We start from the raw sequence: 22,804 nt of genomic DNA, 5'->3' as shown, positions 1-22,804 counted from the left end.
GCATCTCTCCAACATGGACTACCATTCAAAAGTTTAATGACAGTATGATTTAAGTGACATTTCTCCAGATTTATAAGACAGAAACACTGTTCAATCACAATATTAACATAGATAGAAAAATAAAATGTCCAAAAGTTGAAAAGGAGTGATTTCCACGGATTCCTTCAAAACCATTTCAATCCACAAATTGCATTTAACGGATTATGTCAAAAGCGTGTTTTTTTTTTTTTTTTACTTAATTCAGTGAACTGTGCAAGATTTGACCCAAACCCAGGATGGATGAATACTCTAGCTCTAATTTTGTGGCTTGTGTTTTATAGTTGCATTATCCATTCAGTGATTGCAAACACAATATCTGAATATCAATCCAAATTATGGGATAAATATATATCGGAATTCCCATTCTAATCCACACAATGGTCACAATTTTATATTCTTTTTTTATTTCTAGAAAAAGTGCAACACATAAACGTATCTACATTTTTATTTTTATTTATTTTTTCTGCAGTTTTAGTTTGCTGTGTGAAAAATCAAAAACCAAAACTAATACAGTATCAACTTCATCATTTTAAAAGCTTGACTTTGTCTAATATGAAATCTGGTTCAGTACAACTTAATTCTTAATTGATAAAGTCTGAAAAATGGCTTAATGATTTGAAATAAAACATGATTGGGACATTAAACAGAGCAAACAGAGATTCAACACTTGTGGCACATGCCTCTGTCAGGTCCTTTTTAATAATACAAATATTTCAGCATATTAATAAGTGAAATAGTGAAATATCCAAATAGTGATGCATAAAATAAAAGCTGCAGTTTACGAGGCATGTAAACACTGTTATGGCAATAAAGAGTCTCCATATTTGTCTCATGAGAACAGCTTTTGAATTAATCAAGGAGACGTTCACCCAAAAATTAAAATTAACTGAAGTTTTACTCACCTTCAGGACATCCATGATGTAGATGAGTTTGATTTTTCAACAGATTTGGAGACATTCAGCTTTACATCACTTGCTCACAAATGGATCCTCTGCAGTGAATGGGTGCCGTCAGAATGACAAATAAGCCACATGACTTCAGTTCATCAATAAACATCTTGTGAAGTGAAAAACTGATGGTTTATGAGAAACAAATCCAAATACACAAATCCAAAGTCCAGGTTCACTAAACAATGTTATGGATAAAGGACTCCTATTTTAGCTGGAAGCAATGGTTTGAAGTTAAAGGTGCCATATAATGAATTGATACAATATTTTAAATTGTTCTCTGATGTCCTCAGAGTGTGTATGTGAAGTTTTATCTCAAAACACCCCACATAATTTTTTATAGCTTGTTGAAATCGCCACTTTTAGGGTATGAGCCTGTTTTATGTGTACGTCCCCTTTAAATGAAAATGAGTTGCTGCTCCCCTGCAGAGCTTCAAGAGCACATACTGCAGGCAATGCATACCTGTGTTACGGTTTAACTGGCGGGGGCCGTGTTAATGACTTCATATTGCTTCCAAATGCAATTTTTAACTACCGTATTCGTATTCACGATCATTCTGGTAGCACGTGAAGGCAGCATTAGTGAAAACAGGCAGAAACAATGGTAGCTTTAGCAACGTTAGCCTTACAGAGAGCCAAGAAGATCTTTTGGAAAACAACTATAATGTGTGATGCTTACTTTGTCTGTAGTTTGGACGTTTGCGCACAAAGTGTTGGTATTGATCCCTCTTTCAGAAACAATCTTTGCACAACTCCAGCGCTGAACCGACCCTCGTTTGTGAGGCAGTCCGGAGTAAAAATGATTAGCACAAAGTATAGGACTTTCAATTTTGTTTCCGGGACATTACCTATGAAAATTGAATGTAACCACTGTGTCCTCAGCGATCTATGGAGAATAATATGTTTGTTGGTGCATCCCAACACACGACACTTTTAATGGCTCTTTGGTGCTGATATTGTACCTTCAGCAGCTACAGCAAGAGAACAGTAATGGCGGACCGCAGCTTCTCACTCAGGGCTGTGTATATCATAATAGGACATACAGCGTCACAAATTGGCGGGGCTTTCACTGACTCTGTCATCATAGTATGTGAGAAACCTGGAACTGCTAGTGTGTGGAGAGACTGTTTAGAAATGATTGGGATTATAAAACAATGAGTGGGTGGATTTTTACAATTATAGGCAGTTTTTTTTCTCACACTGTGGCCATACAACTGTGTTCAAACACTTCATTAAAGTGATTTTTGCATACTATGGTACCTTTAAAAACATCTTAATGATATCTTTTTTATTCCAAACACGCAGATTTTAGATTTAAGACATTAACTGATGGACTGGAGTGGTGTGAATTACTTGTGGATTATTGTGATGTTCTTTTATCAGCTGTTTGGACTCTTATTTCGACGGCACCCATTCACTGCAGAGCATCCATTGGTGAGCAAGTGATGCAATGCTACATTTCTCCAAATATGTTTTGATGAAGAAACAAACTTATCTACATCTTTGATGACCCGAGTAAATTTACAGCATTTTTTTTCTTTTATCTATGTTTCTTTTATAAGAGCAGATAAAAATGGAGTCAGCACAACTTTTGAGTGACCTATTTTTGTTACATGTTCCCTAAAACGCAACAGACAGCCATATCTAGTGAGCAAAAGAAAATCAGACGAGTCATGAAGAAAAGATAACAGGCCCAACACAAATCCAGTGAAAACAAACAGTAACCGTGTTTCAAATCAAAGCCAGGGCTCTTTAGTGCAGACACAGATTAAAAAAAACACAAATGTTGCTAACAAGGACGTTCAAATATGAAGAAAAAAAAACACATCTAAAGTGTCACTGTCTTCATACACTTGGCAACTTCAGAGCAGTTTAAACCTCGTCTGATAAAGACACGGTGAAGATCGAAGGCTGATCACAGACACGGCAACCTGCTGTCAAGCTTGTCGGAGAGGGAGAGGGATAAAAAGAGTGTTTCTAGTGTAACGCGGGTGTCCCAGAAGGCAAACCCATGACGTCCCTTTAAAGATCGATGACGGGTAACCCTTGTAGTCAGCGAAGCCATGCCACCTTGCAAAATTTGGCATTAAGTTAATGAAGGCAGTTTAGTCTGGTTTATCCCTCCGGAGTCTCCACATGTGCATATATAACTACAGTCGAGCGAGGATGGGCTTCTGGGTAGGAATTTTACCTCCTGTGTGACAGAGGAAAAGAAAAGTAAACAAGCGCAGCTGTAAAATAGAACGAAGATGCAGGAGGTCATAGCCGTATAGCACAGTGAGACAAGAACAGGGTCACAAGCGAATTCTGTCAGGGGACACGAAAAACATTATTTTTTAAGAGGCAAATTAATTTTATTTAAAAGCAAGCAATCGGGGCAAAAAAAAAAGTCTGCAGAATATCTATAGTTCATTATACTGCATTGTGTAATTTAATTTAAATTTAAATACGTGTGTGCATTGACTGGCTTACGTTTTAACTATTACATATTTAGATGTTGTTGTTGTTGTTGTTGTTGCATTCACTCAATAAAAACAATACACTAATTGCAAACAACTAAATAAAATTCTAACTAAAATGTAAATATACACAGCAACTTTTATAAAATTATTTAATAGTACAAACGTAAAATATGTTTTTGAGACCATCTTATAAAACAAGACCTTCAAAGTTGACCTGATATATATTGATTTTCATCAAAATGTGAAAAATTGTATGGGTCTTACTTAATATTTGAAATCATCTTTTATTTCTGGCCACATATCTGCGGTTATCTAAACATGAGGCTACTGTAGTTATTAAACATGAACACATTAAGCACATGAGGAATTTTGTGTCAATTATAAAACTATTTGCATTCTTAAATATAAATTGGTCTTTCGCATGTCACTTTAGTTACAAAAATATGTTTTATTTATACAGTCTAATGCTCTGTAAATGCTCTGTGTGCTTTTGCAAAACAATTCCGAAATAAAATCAGTGTAAATCTAACATTATAGTATGTGATATGATACCTTAGCATTATTTATATTTTTATATTGTCAGCTTTAATTTTTTTATTCTTTTTTTTATTTTTAGTATTTTTATCTGCTTTTGTCTTTTTATTGTTTTATTTTTTCTACTTGTGTTTAGCTTATGTGTGTGTGTGTGTGTGTGTGTGTGTGTGTGTGTGTGTGTGTGTGTGTGCGCATTAATATGTATAATAAAAAAATCAGTTAGGCAACATTTCGATTATATAAGTTTTTCATCCAGGCATTCTAATGTTTGAAATATGTATTACTTACAGTTAAAGGTAAAATAAAATTATATACTCCAGATACAATTAGACAATTAGACATTGCTATACTTGAACACCGGCTATTCTGATGAGATATGACATCACTCTTACCCAGCGTATCTTCCAATGAGTTCACTGCAATCTTGTTTACCTTCAGTGTCTCCTGCTCTCCTCTGTGAGAGAGAGTTTACGTCAGTTAAACAACCATAACCTGTCAAACGCCCATAGCACGTCTAATGAAACGCAGACTTACACTTTGACCTTCCTCACGGCTTTGAGTCTCAGAAAAGCTGCTAGAGCGTTCTTCTGCAGGTCGGAGGATAAAGCTTCATAGCACTTCAGACGGCCTGATGCCATGATGACAAACACACAGAGAAAACAGAAGACTCACGTTTTAAACTGAAGCAAAATCAGTTGTTGACAATTGCAACACCTCTACCGGATCTGATCACAAGCGGACGCAGCGCAGGACATGCATAACTGGATCAGTTGAGACGGATGTCAATACCAGGTGTAAACAGGACCTGGTGTGTAAACAATTAAACTTCCACTGCCATCCTGTATTACCTGCTAATATGAGTTTCAGTGCAAAACTCCTCACAGCAGGAATAAACTCCTTCTCCGTCAGGTTCTCGTTAGTCTCCTCACACAGATAGCGGCACACCACCTGCGCAAACACACACACTAACTTAATATGACCTTTAATAGCAGGTAATTAAATCTAAAAACATTTCCTATGTAAAAACAATTAATAAATAAGCAGTTTTATACAGGGCCTACTACTTAAAGGGATAGTTCACCTAAAAATGACAACTTGATGTTAATTTACCATCAGGCCATCTAATGTGCAGGTGTCTCTTTTTAGAAAAGTAGAACAGAAAAGACAAGATTTTTAGCAGAAACAACGATCCTTGGTGATTCGTGAAATGCAAGCCAGTGGCTCCCATCACTCTGAGAGTCAAAAAAGCACGTCAGGCAAGAAGGAATGAATACCTGTGGCTCTTAGCGACATATTGAGATCTAGATCTTATGAAGTGAAACGATCGGTCTGTGCAAGAAACTGAACACTACTGCTTGTAAATTCAGAGCCTCAGGCAAACGGCAAAATCTGATTCTTTTCCGTGAACTGGTTCAAATAATCACAATGACGTAACGAATATGCAATTATATTATTAGAGCATCCATGAAACACATGGTCTTATGCACATAATGCCTTCATCAGCGAACCTTTTTATATACACAAAGAGACATTAAAAACATTGACTGGGCCCATTGATTCAAGCGGCTCATCTGTCTTTAGTCTGAGTCAGAACTGTTTCCTCAGTGCTGGAGGAGCTGGAGCGCTGAAGGAGTTGGCAAAAACTAGCACCACAGAATCATATATGCTGATATCTTTTAGAGTCAACAGAGTAACAGTCGGAAACGTAGTTTTGATTGAGTAGCTTGTAGATCTGTGCTGCTCGAGCAGAGGATTACAGGAAATGATGTTGTAAATAATGTCCAGTTTTTATCCACAGAACGATCATCTTGCTTCATAAGACCTCAATATATCATCAGGAGACACGGGTGTTGTTTTTGTCTTGCCTGATATGCTTTTTTGACTCTCAAAGTGACGTAGCTACTGACTTGCATTTAATGAGTCACCAAGAATCATAAATACAGTTAAAAATCTTCTTTACTGTTCTGTTGAAGAAAAAATAGTCATCTACATCTTGGAAGGTGAGTAAATTAACATCAAGTTTTCATTTTGGGGGAACTGAACCTTAAAGGCGCATTGTCATTGTTTGTCTGGAGCTGGGGCCTGTTCTTCGTACGTCGCTAACTCAGTTAGCTGGATTTGAATGTTGACGATTTGGCGTGATCTTGGATCGTTTGGTTCTTCGAAGCTCATCCCAGAGCTGCTGTCATAGCAACAGGTCCGTAAGCTTAAACCTGCTCGGGAGCAGCTTATTTCATGTAAACAGGATTAGATCGCTTCTTTTCAACCAGAACTGTTACTCAAAATATGTCTGCTACCACTGCTACTTTATTACAAGAGTATCGTACTGATCCAGGGACATAAAAATAATGATAATTTTTTAATAATCATTAAAAAAATTAATTAAAAATAATATAAAAATGCTGTGTAGTCCATAACAGCCTACTAGACAGCCAGTTTTACTCACTGAAATATTTATTTGTCATAAAATTATTACTTCATAATTGTATTAGAGTCTTACACACATGCTATACAGATAATGGAGTCGTGTATTATTTTGAGTGATGACTGCTATTATAAGAGTGGCTTGGAGCGTAGGAGATGCAGATAACATGATATTGACCCTTAAGAAACTTTCATTAATGCTGTCACGTAACAAATCTGTCCAAATATAAAATGAAATGAATAGATAATTTCTACATTGAAATAAAAATGTAACTATTATAAATTGTGAATCTAAATAATTGGGAATCATGAAAAAAATTCTAAGAAAATAAAAACATGTATCTATTATCTGTTTCATGTATCTATTATAACATTTATGTAGTTTTGTTTGCTTGGCTGTTTCCTTATAAAAGTCCAGAAATTTGTCAAGTTTTTCGTCGGGTGTCATTTTAAATTATATGACGTCATTACATTGCCGTCTTGCCACCAGCCAATCGCTGCACTGCTGATCATGGTTTCGAGTATCGATACATATCCCCTTTTAAGCCAACACATGAACACGCAATAATCTCAGATAACTCAATCCACCGATACTAATCATACACAACAGGTGTGTTCGAAGAACCCAATTAGCCGGATCATGATTAGCACGATGATATCATCTTGGATGTGTCATTTGATCTTGGATGTAATAAGTGACGTACGAAGAACGGGCCCCTGGTGTATGCGGTTAGTCGTTGCCTGTGTTGCATTTCATGTTCATGAATTTTGGGGCGGAGCAATGAAGAGAGGGGTGTGTTTCTTTTGAGTAGATGTGTGTGTTAGTTTGGGTATCGATTTCAAATATCATTCGTTTGTCAGAAATCGCTTAGTACACGTTTAACTATTCCAAAAATTTACTTTTAAAAAATGCATGCTAAAAATTACAAGATTGGGCTAAGTAAGATTTTTTATTGTTTTTTTTTAAGTCTTTATGCTCACCAAGATCAATTTATTTAATCAAAAACACACTGAAAAGAGTAATATTGTGATATTTTTACAATATATATTTTTTTATATATATTTTACTTTTAATATATTTCATATCGTGAAATATTCAAAGCTAAATTTCATCATCATTACTCCATTCTTCACTGTAACATGATCCTTCAGAAATCATTCTGATATGCTGATTTGCTCAAGAAGCATTTTATTGCATTATTATCAATGTTGAAAACAACTGAAGAAGAAAAAAAATCATACCGACTCCAAACTTTTGAGCTGTAGTATACATTTGCACATTTTGTATGAGATGTCACCTGGTATCCCTGCAGGAATGGGTCCAGAACCGAAGACAGGAAAGCGAGGGTGCTGTGACCGCTCGCTGACATCACAATCTCATGCTCCAATACCTGCAACACTCCACGCTTCATGAGCAAATAACACGCTTCTTCAAAGTCCTACAAAAACGCACACAATAACATGTCAAGAAAAGACATTTGACAAGATTTTGGGGAATGTGTTTGTGAATAAGGTCTAACCTGAAATGAGTCCCCAGGGCAAAGAATAAATTCATTGGAGAACATGTTTCTCAGAAAGTTGAAACTGTTGTATACGTCATCTAGAACACAAACGACTTTGTCATTGGTAAAATCTACTAATCCAGAGTAACATCTATAAAACCTAATTCTCTCACACCTTTTCTGTTGGAGTTGGCACTTTGCATGGCCACTGCTAATAGAGCAGGTCTCAGAAACACGTGTAGGATCTGGTTCCTGTAGGAGGCGCAGGAAAGCACAACTACCGCTCGGTGAAACACGTCTTCCTCTGGTGTGGTCTCGACCTGTGGTGCATCCGTGACGCTCAGCTGAACGTGGCCTGCAGACACACTCAACAGGTGTCTGTGCAGAGCTAAACTACAGCTGATGACTTCACTGCAGGCCTCACCATCTAGAGAGAGAGAGAAAGATCAAATTATTTGGGACTGTTCATTAAGGACAAGTAAGCTTAGATCAGGCTGTTGGATTTCTCTGCAATGAGTTATTCATTGAGCGTCTTTCCTTTACCGAAGCAGATTCTGCATATCCTGAAGACATGCATGATCATTTTTTGACATAATGAAAACATTTGAAGAACACGATATATGATAATAGGATATAATTTATCACGTCGCTTTCAAATTTAAAGATCTTCACTCACGGATACAAATACTTCACCTGTATGTTATATGATTTTTGATATGATTTTTATGTAGGAATTTAGATTGGCACTTTTGACTTTATACTGTTGTCAGATGTTAATTCATGTTTATTTATGACACAATAACTGTTCATTTATAGAACAACTAATGTAAAAAAAATGTATTTGTGTATGAAGAAATTAGCATGAATCTAGACTGATAAATGGTATAAATGTACACAAACATTTAAAAGTTTGGGGTCAGTAAGTATTTTTATTTTATTTTTAGAAATGACCTTTATTCAGAAAAGAATAACAGCATACAAAACATTTATAGTTCAATAAATGCTGTTGTATATTTTATTTTTTACTTTAATCTTCAGCGATTCCTGAAAAAAAAAGTATCATGATTCTCAAAACATTAAGCAGCACAACTGTTTACAACATTGGTATTAAGAAAAAAAAAAGTTTAAGCATCAAATCAACATTTCTGAAGGATCATGTGACACTGAAGTGTGACACTGGAATAATGATACTGAAAATTCAACAAATAAATTAAAATTAAATTAAATTTATGCATTTAGCAGATGCTTTTATCCAAAGCGACTTACAGTGCATTCAGGCTATCAATTTTTACATATCATGTGTTCCCGGGGAATCGAACCCCCAATCTTGCGCTTGCCTGTTTGCTAGCGCAGTGCTCTACCAGCTGAGCTACAGGAACACAACAAGGTTGCTGCAGATTTGTCGCTGCTCATCCATGATGCGAATCTCCCGTTCCCCCACATCCCAAAGATGCTCTATTGGATTGAGATCTTGTGACTGTAGAGGCCATTGAGTAAAGTGAACGCTCATGTTCAAGAAAATAGTCTGAGATGATTTGAGCTTTGTGACAAGGTGCATTATCCTGCTGGAAGTAGCCATCAGAAGATCATAAAGGGAAGATCATGTAGTCATAAAGGGATGGACATGGTCAGCAAGAATGCTCAGGTAGGCCGTGGCATTTAAACAATGCTCAATTGGTACTAAGGGGCCCAAAGTGTGCCAAGAAAATATCCCACACACACCATTAAACCACCACCACCACCATCCTGAAACGTCGAGACAAGGCAGGATGTTCTTTACAACGAATTCTGACCCTACCATATGAATGTTTCTGCATAAATTCTCATCAGACCAGGGAACGTTTTTTCCAATCTTTTATTGTCATAGTTTGGTGAGCCTGTGAAATTTGTAGCCTCTGTTTCCTGTTCTTACTGTGCGTGTCGTTCACACTGCTGCCGTCAAGAGCGTCAAAGTAGCCGGAAGTCATCCATTTTCAACGTGAGCCAGCTTCAAGCAGTGGTGAGCAGTGGCGTGTTGTTAGGTTAACTTTATGGTAATGAGCTATGACACGGTTTGGCAGCAATAAATTGGAACGTAGAAGTACAAAGCTTGAGAGAATTCCAGAGAACGCAGCCCTGTAAACTTTGGTACTGACCACATTAGTTCCCAAGCAAAATGGAGGAGAGGTTGATTATTGCTGTGGCGGGTTTCCCAATACTGTACGATGTGTCCCTGTTTGCGTACAGGGACGTACATTTTAAAAATGATGCGTGGACCAAGGTGTCTTGAGATTGTTGGTGTTTCTGGTGAGGAACACCAACATCTACAGACGATGCAATTTACTCCACCTGGCTCTTACCCACCTAGAAAATGAAGACTCCTATGTTAGAAAGCTGTTCATCGACTCCAGCTCAGCATTCAACACAATAATACCACAACAGCTCATCATCAAACTAAACCTGCTGGACCTTAACAGTTCCCTCTGTAATTGGATCCTGGACTTTCTAACTGGAAAACCTCAGTCAGTCCGTGTTGACCACAACACCTCAAGCACTAACACACTGAACACAGGTGCCCCACAAGGCTGTGTGCTCAGCCCACTGCTCTTCACGCTGCTGACTAATGACTGCACTGCCAAGTTCAGCTCCAACCACATCATCAAGTTTTCAGATGACACGAGGGTGGTAGGTCAAATCAGCAACAGTGATGAAATGCACTACAGAGAGGAAGTGGCAAAGCTGGCTGACTAAGAACTGACTAAGCTGACTAAGAAGGTTGTGATGGACTTCAGGAGGAACTTTGTTAACCACCCACCATTGACCATCAACAGCTCGACTGTGAAGAGAGCGGCACTAAATTCTTGGGGGTTCACGTCACAGAGGATCTCACCTGGACCATCAACACCAAGTCACCCTACAAGAAGGCACAACAGCGCCTACACTTTCTCCGCCGACTGCATCAGAGCCCTCTCCGCCAGACTGCTCAACAGCTCTTTCCCCCAGGCTATGAGATCCCTGAACTCAAAGCACCCCACGCTCCTCTGAAACCCCACACAAACCCCCTCAAATCATTTTTGTGCAATTCTCCTATATGCGCCCTAGACACTTTTAACATATACTGCTGTAAGTACATGATCCCACAAAATACTCTGTAATATGTGTTTAAATGCTCATGCACTACAAATCATCTGGCACTGTTCCCAAACCAGCTGCTTGACTTACGACGTTTCTCTTTGCACATGCACAGTACTATTTGATGCATTCGTCTGGTCTATATATTTTTCTTGTGCAGTCTAAGTATAGGTAAACATTTATATATAGTATATTCATATTCAAAATCTGTCAGTAGGTTAGTTGTGTATAGGTACAGTGTTTATATGTAGCATTTGTTTGGTTTGTTTGTTTATGTATAGGTAAACATCGGTCAGAGCGTTTTAAATAGCTTTCCTACCTGCCTGTCAACGTTTCCTACCTACCTGTCCGGTCTTCCTTCCTGGTATTGTATTACATTTAAAGTTTTCTCGCTGGTTAATGACATGATGTAGCCCAATGGTTCAAAATTATTTTCACAATTTTGCATTTCTTGATTAGTTAACACACCCGATTCAGATGACCAACTCGAGCTACGTAAATTAACTGTGTTCCAATCGATATGATCCCTACACCATGTTCATTGCTCCCTACTCCCTGAGCAGGGGTTTACTTCACTTCGGAACATGGATTGGAATTGGGAACCAACCACTAGTCTGTGAGCATAAATGTGTTCAGGAGACGTGGTTTTGGAAGGTGAATGCAGGGATGGTGGGACATTCACTTTCAGGCTAATGTTAGCATTTTCCAAGATCTCCTATTGCACCTTTAAGTAATGTTTATACCTGATTATACTTTTCAATGCAGGACTTTTTAAAGTGACATAATATCCATCCAAGTATGGTGACCCATACTCGGAATTTGTGCTCTGCATTTAACCCATCCAAAGTGCACATACATAGCAGTGGCATAAACACACACACATCTTTTTTAGTGAAAAGTGGGGTCATCCCATAGGTGTAATGGTTTTTATTCTGTACAAACTGCATATTCTATGGCTCTACACCAACCCTACAACTAACCCTAACCCTCACAGGAAACTTTGTGAATTTTTACTTTCTCAAAACTCATTCTGTATGGTTTATAAGTGTTTTGAATAACAGGGACATGGGTTATGTCCTCATAAGTCACCCTCTCCTTGTAATACCTGTGTCATACCCATGTCATCATACAAAGTTGTGTCCTGATTTGTCACAAAAACAAACAAACAAACAAAACACACACACACACACACACACACACACACACACACACACACACACACACACACACACACACACACACACACACACACACACACACACAGAGCAGTGGGCAGCCATTTATGCTGCGGTGCCCGGGGAGCAGCTGAGGGTTCGTTGTCTTGCTCAAGGGCACCTCAGTCGTGGTATTGAGGGTGGAGAGATCGCTGTACATTCACTCTCCCCACTTACAATTCCTGCCTGCCCTGAGATTTGAACTCACAATCTTTGGATTACGAGTCTTAATCTCTAACCATTAGCCCACGACTTCCCCAACTTGTTCTGATAACTTGTAGAGTATTTTTTACAGTCTGTTATTAGTGCTTTATACATTACTAGGTAAAGGATCTTAATACTTTGTCCGCAAAAATATTTAATGAGGTTAATTTATAACATTACCCTCATTGTAGTCAGTCTGTACAAGATCAACAAGCTTGTTTGCTTAGCAGCCTTTTTAAATAAAAGATTCGCATTCGATCTACGTCAGAGCATCAGATTGTCCACAAATCTTTCTACAGGGTTGTTGGCAGTGCAGTCAGAGTGATTTTTGGTGCTCTCGACCGCGGGAACGGAAGTGAACACAGCCTTAAATTGACAGAAGTGGCACCTACAGTAGTGTGGTCTTCTGCTTCAGGGTTCGACATGTTATGCGTTCAGAGATGGTATTCAGCATACCTTGGTTGTAATGAGTGGTTATTTTTATTACTGTTGCCTTTCTATCATCTTTAACCATTTCTAACCATCTTGCCCATTCTCCTCTAACTTTTGACATCAACAAGACATTTTCGTCCACACAACAGCCGTTCACTGGATATTTTCTCTTTTTTGGACCATTCTCTGTAAGCCCTAGAGATGGTTGTGCATGAAAATCCCAGTAGATCAGCAGTTCCCTTTCAAGGGAACTTCAAACTGTATCCTCTAGGGTTTGCTATTGGGGAATGCCTCGTCGTAACCTGGAGCATTATATTGAAAAACACAAACAACACATTGGCCGGGCGAAATGTCACTACCGGTGCGACTATAGTATAAATATCCTCTTCTCTGTCTTCATAGGCTTCTACGGGATCCTTCTTGATCATCAGGCCCCCAGCGCGGCACTGCAAAATTTCCTGGATCTCCGGCTATGTCACCCTGAGGGGCTTTCTGGTCACCAGGATATCTCCTCTTGCTGAAGCATCAAGCTGAAAGTATAGGTGGGATTTGCAAAAACCTTCTTGTGCAATGCTGTCTCAGGCAGTGCTCCCCTTGCCTTAGAGGGTTGTATTTGAGATTGTCTCTCCCGTTCGGTTCAGTACCTCTGGGTATCTGTGAATAAATGCTTGTAAAGCTTTAAGTATGTACACTAAGCTCTGTGAACTTTCTTTTGCGCATTTTCTAAAATCCACATAAGTGGTAAGTGTGCATGCAAGACTGCACACTTTATGAAATCCTGTATGTTAAGGGTTACTTGATTAGCTTCGTTTGCTTTCTCTGAGTTGGTCAGACCCCGGTCCCTGGGGCTCCACTCAACCAGTGTGTCTATTAACACATTTTGAAGCATCCCTACCCTGAGCATTGAGGGTTATTGTGAGCATGGTGCTTCCTGTCAAGCGCTCGAGTTCTCTCGCCTTCTAAGGAGTTGTATTCCTTGCTCCGTGGGCTGTTCACGTGGTAGTATTAGCAGTGCTTGAGAGCACACTACTCCCTTGTTGAATTTGGACTTCTCCTCTCACGTGAGGGGTTGAATTCTACATTTTCACAGAGCAGCAGTAGAGAGCAGGGTGTTTGACCCCTCAGCTAGATATTTACTGCTAGCAACTCCAGCATTTATACCTTAGATCAAGTTGGTGACTCTCGAACATATTGGTTTTGGGATGCACCATTCCACCCATGAGCTGCTTTTTCAGAGTGCTGCAAGAGCCCCTTAGAACAGTCTCCTAAAATCCAGACAGTTCAGCGAGCTTATGCCAGAGCAAGTGGTAGCCCCTGTGTGACAGGCCAAGATTTAGTATGATGCTAGGCTCTTGGTCGTATCCCTTTAAAAATAATATTTTCTTGATTCTAAGCCTTGAGCTCTACCCCGAGCACAGGAGTCTGGCCCTAACAGGTAAGTTTGGGTATGTAGCCTAGGCCTTTGGCCGTAAAGGATAATGTCAAGGAAAGCTAACGTCCCAGAGGCAACTCCCATGGAAACGGTAGAGTTGGTACTTAATGCTCACCATGGTTCTGGTCTGCACTCCCCTCACCATGGTGGCGTGAGTATACCAGTCCCTTAAAAAGGGAACATCTCAGGCTACTTATGTAACCATGGTTCCCCGTAGTAGGGAATGAAAAAGAAAGTGTAGGTCGTGACATTTGCCAAGTATAATAACCCATGCTCGGAACTGGTGCTCTGCATTTAACCCATCCAAGTGCACACACACAGCAGTGAGAAGTGAACACACCCCCGGAGCAGTGGGCAGCTATATCCAGTGCCCAGGGAGCAATTGGGGGTTCAATGCCTTGCTCAAGGGCACTTCAGCCATGGGTATTGATGGTGGAAGAGAGCGCCGCTCATTCACCCCCCCCCCCCAACTACAACTCCTGCCAGCACCGAGACTCAAAACTGTGACCTTCACAGTTACTTCACATTACAAGTCCAACCATTAGGCCACAGCTGCCCCACAAGCAAGATCCTGCATCCTCTAGTTTCCCGCCATGCTTTAGACTCTAGCTTCAGAAGAAGAAGTGGATGGCATGTTCTCACGGCACATATTTATACTGTTGATGCACCGGTAGAAATGTCATGGACTGTCGCTGTCGCTAGCATGTGTTGTTGCTGTTATTCAATCTATGCTTCAGACATGGGTCACAATTAGGCATTCCCTTATAGAGGACGCAATGTCTCATTCCCTACTTAGGGAACCATGGTTACATAAGTAACCAGAGACGTTTTTGAAATACTCAGACCAGCCCGACCATCTCTCATGGGCATTGTGCGGTTAGTACTACAGCAAGACATCATGACAAACATGAGAAAAGACAAAATTTCCAAAGTTAATCAGTTGTGTGCATGTGTTTCAGACAGAATTCTGAATCTATTTCAAACATGCCATGAATCTTTCAAACTTGCAAAGTCTTGTGTTTTTCAGCTCATCTGTACAAACACTTGTTGCAGCATCTTGTTCCTCACAAATCAGGCTTTGTGTCCTGGTAGACTGATTTAAACCTGTGCATCCTGACATTCTAACAGAGTGGTCAGTCTGAGGTTTAGACTGTGATCCCTTACCAGGCCAGTCCAAGAATGCTCCAAATGCCAGTGCCAGGTGTCTGAGCCAGTCTGTCTGTTCTGCGAGAGAGGAGAGGTCCAGGCCATCAGGGTTCTGTAGCAGTAGTGTGGCGATGAGAACCCAGGGCTTCAGAACCATGTTTTCCTCCTGGATGCGCACCAGTCGGAACGCAGCGTCGTTCAGAAACTCATGAGTGTCTGCACTGGGTTTCTGAGGAATATACCTGATAAAAACAACACTAGTCATTTCTCTTTGTACAGAGTGCAATCTGCTTCCCCTAAATATGGATTATATCTGAACACTGACTATAGAAAAAAAAAGTAAAATCAGCAATGCATTTGATATATATTTAATCTACTATAAAGCATCAATATTGCATGTATATATATAAAAACATATTGTACAATTAAAAAGATTTTACATATTTTTGAAAGAAGTATGCTCACCAATTGCATTTAATTGATGAAAGTTCTAGTAAAAAGCAACATTTTAAATGTAAACTCACATGATCTTTCAGAAATCATTGTAATATGCTGATTTGCTACTCAAGAAACATTTCATACAAATATCAATGTAAAATAATAATAATAATAATAATTAATAAATAAATAAACCAGTTGCAGCTTAATATTATGGAAACCATGATGTTGTTTTAAGGATTCTTTGATGAAAAGCATTTATTTAAAAAGCATTTATTTAATATATAAAAATATTTATTTACTTTTGTCACATTATGAATGTCTTTACAGTCAAAACACTTTTGAATAAAAGTAAGCAAAGAAAATGATAAACACACTATAAAAAAATAATACAATGTAAAGCGTTGATAATTGATTTTCCAGTAAAATTCACAAGAGAACCTCTTGAGCTTTGATGGCATCATCTTTCTGATTGTTCTACACCAAAGGTACAGTGCATAATACAACTGTTTCTGAAAACAGATTTAATACGCATAATTTACTGTGACATTATTAAACAAGGATAAGAAAATTGTGCATGCTAGGTGAGGGAATCCATAGGAAAGCATTGTTTAGATTTTAAAAGCTTGCTGTGACAAAAATCCATGCTTTGTGTGACTAATGTAGGCCTTTAAAGCAAAACATTCTGAGCGTGGCTGATTGCAGGTGTCATACCTGGGCAGCAGGTTGTACTGAGAGCGGTTTATCTTCCCCTCTGCCAGACTGCGTACAGATACAGGATGACCAAAATACACATACATACTGCCATAGTCCTCACTCAAGACCCGCCGGGCCTTCAATAGACCCTGAGAGGAGGAAAGAAAGCATAAACTTGAAATCAAAATTCCCTTGATCTTCTGACATATGAGAAGTCATTGTATGATAAAAACAGCCCTATAAGTTTCAAACTCAAAACTTTCTCGTTAAACATTCTGCCAAAAAGACACAAAAGGTTGTGGAATGTTACACCAAAGAGTATAGAAGCCCAAGAGGCGAAACCCTGTAGTGATAAGGGCGACAGTCTAAAGATGGCACTGCCGTCATTTTGGACTGAAAACTGCTGAAAGTTACTACAAGATGCGAGAGAGCAAGTGGGCGAAACATAAGCAGTGTGCTGCAATAAACTGCAGCAATTATAAATATTTTCTTCTCTAACACAATTGCTGCCAATGGTTTTGATCTCTATTGCTAATTTGAATTTGATCGATTACTATTTTCAGTTAAATGTGTGCACTCGATTAATGACAGAAATATCAGAATCCTCACAATAGTTTAGACCTTGATTCAATGTTTGCAAGTCTTTCATATTTTTTTTTATAAATGTTACGAATGTGTATCGTGTATTTTAATTTATGTCTGCCTCTATTAAATCATTAACAAACATCACATCTGGTCAATGTGATTTAATGTTTTCTTTCTCTTTGGAGTGTTACAAGCTCTTGGTGCATAAAGAAGATCTATAAAGTTGCAAAGACTAAAGTGTGAAATCCAAAGAGATATTCTTTATCTAATTTAAGTCTCGTCCACACCCCACTAAAACCACTCACCCTAACACGCCCCCTCATCTCTATGTCACTATGTGGGAAAAATTGGGAAAAAACATTTATCTTCATTGAAAAATCCTTAAAAAGGAAACATGTTTTTTCACAAAAATATGAAGCAGCACAACGGTTTTCAAAACTGATAATAAGAATATGTTCAGAACATTAGAAATTACTGATTTCAGAAGGATCATGTGACAGTGAAGAGTGAAGTAATGATGCTGTTTTGCATCATAGGAATAAATTACATTTTAAAACATATTCAAATAGAAAACTATTTTAAACTTAAATAATATTATTTCACAATATTGGTGTTTTTTACTGTATTTTAATCAAATATATGTAGCCTTGTGAGCATATGACTGTTCTTGTTTTTTTATGTTGTTGTTTTTTTTACAGGAAATGTGAACAGATTAAGAGAATATATCTTGCGGCACATATTTTGTTGTTATATGTCTGCTAAAAACAGTGATGTAATGCATATTAGAAGGCCATGCGTACTGAGGTTGATTCTTTGGGCTTCGGGATGCCGAGCAGCTCACGGGCGTACAGAGATTCTTCCAGAATTCTCTCATAGCTGATGCTGACAGGAACCAGGTTCACATCAAACAGCTCTCCTTTAAAAAAAGGCTCCATCACAATATTCAACAACCCTGAGGGAGAAGATAAAGAGAGCGGGAGATGAAGCTGACACAAAATGAACAGTGTTCAAAGAGGTGGACTGTGTTTTTTGTCTCATTCATCTAAATTTGCTTTTGTTGGGTTTGATTGATGAGCTGCCACCATTGGGCTTTCCAGGTTTAAGGTAGTCGATTTGAGGGCTCTATATCATTCTATGACTAAGATTCAGTGAAAATCCTGTGTAATCTCATTTAGCTGGCATCTTACTTCCTGTGTGCAAGCCATGCGGACCAAAAAAATGTTTCCTGCCACCTTGAATTTATTTGTGAAGCAATAAAAAGGCTGAAAAGTGGGGGAAAGCTTTAACGCTCCAGAATACATGCAGAAGAAAAGCAAAGAGCTTTTATCAAAATGAAACATAGAAAAGTCAAACAGTCTGTTTTTGAAATTGTATAAAAAAAAATATTGCAAACATTTAGTCGATTTAGTAATAATTTAGAACACTTACCCGTCTTTGGTGTGAGAGATTTGCATGTCCTGCTTCTAGTTCCTTCTAAGAAGAACTCAATCGGGGCATATCCATTCTGAATAAATGACATAGAACAGGTTCATAATTTTTCAACAATGTATATTTTCAACTGTCAAGAATGGAATCCTTCAGCCAGAGGCTTGTTCATTTCAGTTTTGGTGTAAAAGGGCTTTTAAATTTGCCAAAAATAGAATTTTCTTATATTCAAAACAAACAAGATGCATTGGGATCAGCATTCATAGACATTTTGAACTATTGGGGTTAGACAACACGTGTGAGGTCCTACACATTGTCGAAATTATACTTTAGATTTAACACTGTCACATGGAATTGATGTTGATGGTGTTGAAATTATGCAGCCAAGCGATGATATCACAGATCATTATCTAGTCTTGTGTAAACTTCATATAGCTAAAACTGTAAATTCGTCTTCTTGTTACAAGTATGGTAGAACTATCACTTCTACCACAAAAGACTGCTTTGTAACTAATCTTCCTGATTTGTCTAAATGTCCTTAGCATATCCAATAGTTCAGAAAAACTTGATGTAACACAAACTATGGACATTTTAGATATGGTTGTTCCTTTACGCTTAATCAAGATTAAGGAAAATCGTCTGACACCATGGTATAATGAGCATACTCGCACCCTAAAGCCCGGAAAATGGAACACAGCTGGAAGAAAATAAAACTAGAGGTATTTCGTATTGCTTGGCAGGACAGTGCACTATCCTACAGAAAAGCATTAAAAACTGCTCGATCTGATTACTTCTCTTTTAGAAGGAAACAACATAACCCCAGGAATTTATTCAATGCAGTGGCTAAATTAATTAAAAATAAAACATTCAACAGGTGTTGACATTTCCCAACAGCACAGCAGTAATGACTTTATGAACTACTTTACTTCTAAAATCTATACTATTAGAGATAAAACTTTAACAATGCAGTCGTCAACTACAGTAATGCATCAGACAGTGCACTATAGATCCCCTGAGGAACAGTTCCACTCATTCTCTACTATAGGACAGGAAGAATTGTATAAACCTGTTAAATCATCTAAACCAATAACATGTATGATAGACCCTAATCCATCTAAGCTCATAAAAGCTTCCAAAAGTCATAGATCCTCTTCTTTGACTATTATTAATTTGTCATTGTCATTAGGATATGTTCCCAAAACCTTCAAATTGGCTGTTATTAAGCCTCTCATCAAAAAAACACAACTAGACCCAAAAGAACTAGTTAAGAAAAAATGCTATCTGTGAGGATTTACAGTCAGCATTTAGACTATATCAAAGTACTGAGACTGCTCTCATTAGAGTTACAAATTACCTGCTCTAACCATCTGATCTTGGTTGAATCTCTCTATTAGTGTATACAGCTGTACAGATACACACCCAGGTATCGGATCAGTACTTGGTATCGTCCGATACCCTGAGTCCAGGTATCGTAATCGGTATCAGGAAGAGAAAAAGGGGTTTCGAAACATCTCTAGTGTTAATTATAGGATGTATGCATGTAATAACCTAGAACACAGTCTAAGACTTGATGGTTGCTCTGTCAATTCTTCGTCATCAGTTAGGAACCTAGGTGTGCAACTTGAAAGCAATCTTGCCTTTGAAAGCCACATTTCTAGAAATTGTAAAACTGCATTTTTCCATCTCAAAAATATATCTTAATTAGGACCTATGCTCTCAATGTCAAATGCACAAACATTAATAAATATATTCATAACCTCAAGGTTAGATTATTGTAATGCTTTATTGGGTGGTTGTTCTGCATGCTTAATAAACAACCTCCAGCTAGTATTAGTATTCCAAACTCTGGAATAACCTACCTAACATTGTTCGGGAGGCAGCTTTTTAACCTGGCTTACACTATACACTAATACACTTCTAATATTCAAATCCGTTAAAGGATTTTTAGGCTGCATTAATTAGGATCCACAGTCAAGACCTTGTGTCCTAGACAGCCACTGGGACAAGACCACAGGAAACAGATGAGTCCTCTGCACAATCTGACTTGGCTGCAGCCTGGAGTTGAACTGCTGGTTTCATCTGGTCAGAGGAGAACTGACCCCCAAACTGAGCCTGGTTTCTCACAAGGTTTTTTCTCCATTCTGTCAACGATGGAGTTTTGGTTCCTTGCAGCTGTTGCCTCTGGCTTGCTTAGTTGGGGACACTTTATTTCCAGTGATATAGTTGACTTGATTGCACAGATACTATTTCAACTGAACTGAGCTGGATGATGACATCAGTGGATTCAATGATGAACTGCCTTTTTGCATTATTGACACAATATGTTCCTATTTCATGCTGTTCAGTTGCTTTGTCACAATCTGTATTGTTAAAAGCGCTATATAAATAAAGGTGACTTGACAAGATAGCACAGTACAGATTTAAAAAGTAAAAGAAAAGCAAATACATTGAATAAGTAACACAATTAGTTACTTTTTTAGGGAGTAACACAATATTGCAATGCAATACTTTTTAGTATTGCATTTTTTTTATAAGGAGCTTTCCCCAACACTGGTTTTGATCAAGGGTCCTTGCAGCTACACATAATATGTTTCCCCAGGGTTAAGAGCAGTTTGAATTTTATCTTCTGTATTTTATCTATATATACGGGACAGTTTAGTTCCCTGATTTGTTCAGTTGTGTGGATGAAGCATCTTACCCTCAGCATGGTCTTCACATACTCGGAGAACACAGCCCAGTAAAGTTTATCACCGCCAAACGACCGACGGATGAAAAAAGCTCCCGACATGCGCAGCATCTCACCAACAAACTTCATGCTCATGAAATCTGCAGGAAACATCATGACATTAGAAAACAGCAAAGTATATGTAATCAATATAACTCAAAATGTTTAAGGTCACTTGCTGAAAAAATCTGAAATGAAAGAACAAAGAAACTACTGAAATTAATTTAGTGATTTTCTTAAAACTAATATTCAAATTATTTTAACTTGACACTGTTTGCCTCTATCCTTCAAACCACTAGGTTTCACCCATTTATCAACAAGACATTTTTAATAATTTAAAATATAATACAATTTTGTATGATCACTTTTTCTTTTATATATTTTAATGAATACAAGTCAGAATAAAGATGCGGTTTCATTTTTACATGAATATCTTACACTGATTGATGATGGAACATTATTTCACCCGTATTTTGACATTTTATTTTCACAAAAATAATTTGAAACATTAAAACGATAGTTCACCCAAAAATGAAAATTGGATGTTTATTTGCTTACCCCCAGGGCATCCAAGATGTAGGTGACTTTGTTTCTTCAGTACAACACAAACAAAGATTTTTAACTCAAACTGTTGCAGTCTGTCAGTCATATAATGGAAGCTAATAAGAATCACGGCTTTGAGAGTAAAAAAAAAAACAAGCCTAATTGAGATTGTAGATAGAGTTTCAATGGTCAATTTGAGAGATAGGTGGCGGTAATGCACTTATAAGTGTGATCCGCCGTAAAACAAGAAGACGACGACAACGTTTCATGCGCCGGCTGTTGAGAACGCGCTCAGGACAGTTGAGACATTGTGATAAAAAACGATATAAATACTGTTCAGTTTCTTGCACAGACAGATCATATCATCACGAGCCACAGGGTTTAATTTTGTTTAGTATTTTGTATGTTTTTTGACTCTCAAAGCCGTAATTCCCATTCACTTCTATTATATGACTGACAGACTGCAACGGTTCGAGTTAAAAATATTTGTTTGTGTTCTACTGAAGAAACAAAATCACTAACATCTTGGATGGTAAAATATCAAATTTTCATTTCTGAGTGAACTATCCCTTTAAAGCAGACAATTCACTTGAATTTAATATGCCTTCTATGTGTATAAAATCCATTTCTGACCCATATATCCAGGGTATTTAAAAATACCATGATTTTACAAGAGTATATATTCTAGAATAAAAACGTGGCACAACCTTTTATGTTTATGAAGTTTAGAAACTACCATAGAGTGCTTGTATTAAGATTTTGAATATAATACAGAAAGATTTTCAATTGTTTAGATGCTCCAGCTGGCACTTTTTGTACATCAAACCACCCAGATACTGTCTAAACAAAGTCAACCTTCAAAAACACCCTGAGAGAACCACAGAAAGGCTATAAAATCAGATACAAACTCCACTCAAGCATATAAAGGAGTATGGACTACATACT

At 38.0% G+C, this 22,804-nt stretch overlaps 1 protein-coding gene across 1 annotated transcript in view; it reads right to left on the bottom strand.

The window, feature by feature from the left end:
• Positions 1-223: 223 nt before the first annotated feature.
• gnpat (glyceronephosphate O-acyltransferase) overlaps positions 224-22,804 on the bottom strand; it is a 28,475-nt gene continuing 5,894 nt past the window's right edge. The window contains exons 5-16 of the mRNA XM_026233823.1: positions 21,290-21,417; positions 18,595-18,670; positions 17,967-18,118; positions 16,600-16,730; positions 15,466-15,689; positions 8,084-8,335; positions 7,927-8,006; positions 7,705-7,845; positions 4,831-4,930; positions 4,517-4,610; positions 4,375-4,436; positions 224-3,180 (exon numbers count right to left, since the gene is read on the bottom strand). Of these exons, the coding sequence (XP_026089608.1) occupies positions 3,137-3,180; positions 4,375-4,436; positions 4,517-4,610; positions 4,831-4,930; positions 7,705-7,845; positions 7,927-8,006; positions 8,084-8,335; positions 15,466-15,689; positions 16,600-16,730; positions 17,967-18,118; positions 18,595-18,670; positions 21,290-21,417 (1,484 nt within the window). The 3' untranslated portion in view covers positions 224-3,136. The remainder of the gene's footprint in view (positions 3,181-4,374; positions 4,437-4,516; positions 4,611-4,830; positions 4,931-7,704; positions 7,846-7,926; positions 8,007-8,083; positions 8,336-15,465; positions 15,690-16,599; positions 16,731-17,966; positions 18,119-18,594; positions 18,671-21,289; positions 21,418-22,804) is intronic.

Source organism: Carassius auratus, chromosome 45 (assembly GCF_003368295.1).
Source record: "Carassius auratus strain Wakin chromosome 45, ASM336829v1, whole genome shotgun sequence".
NCBI lineage: Eukaryota > Metazoa > Chordata > Actinopteri > Cypriniformes > Cyprinidae > Carassius > Carassius auratus.
The sequence above is the reverse complement of the archived record's forward strand: the minus strand, read 5'-3'. Positions and strand labels throughout refer to the sequence as shown.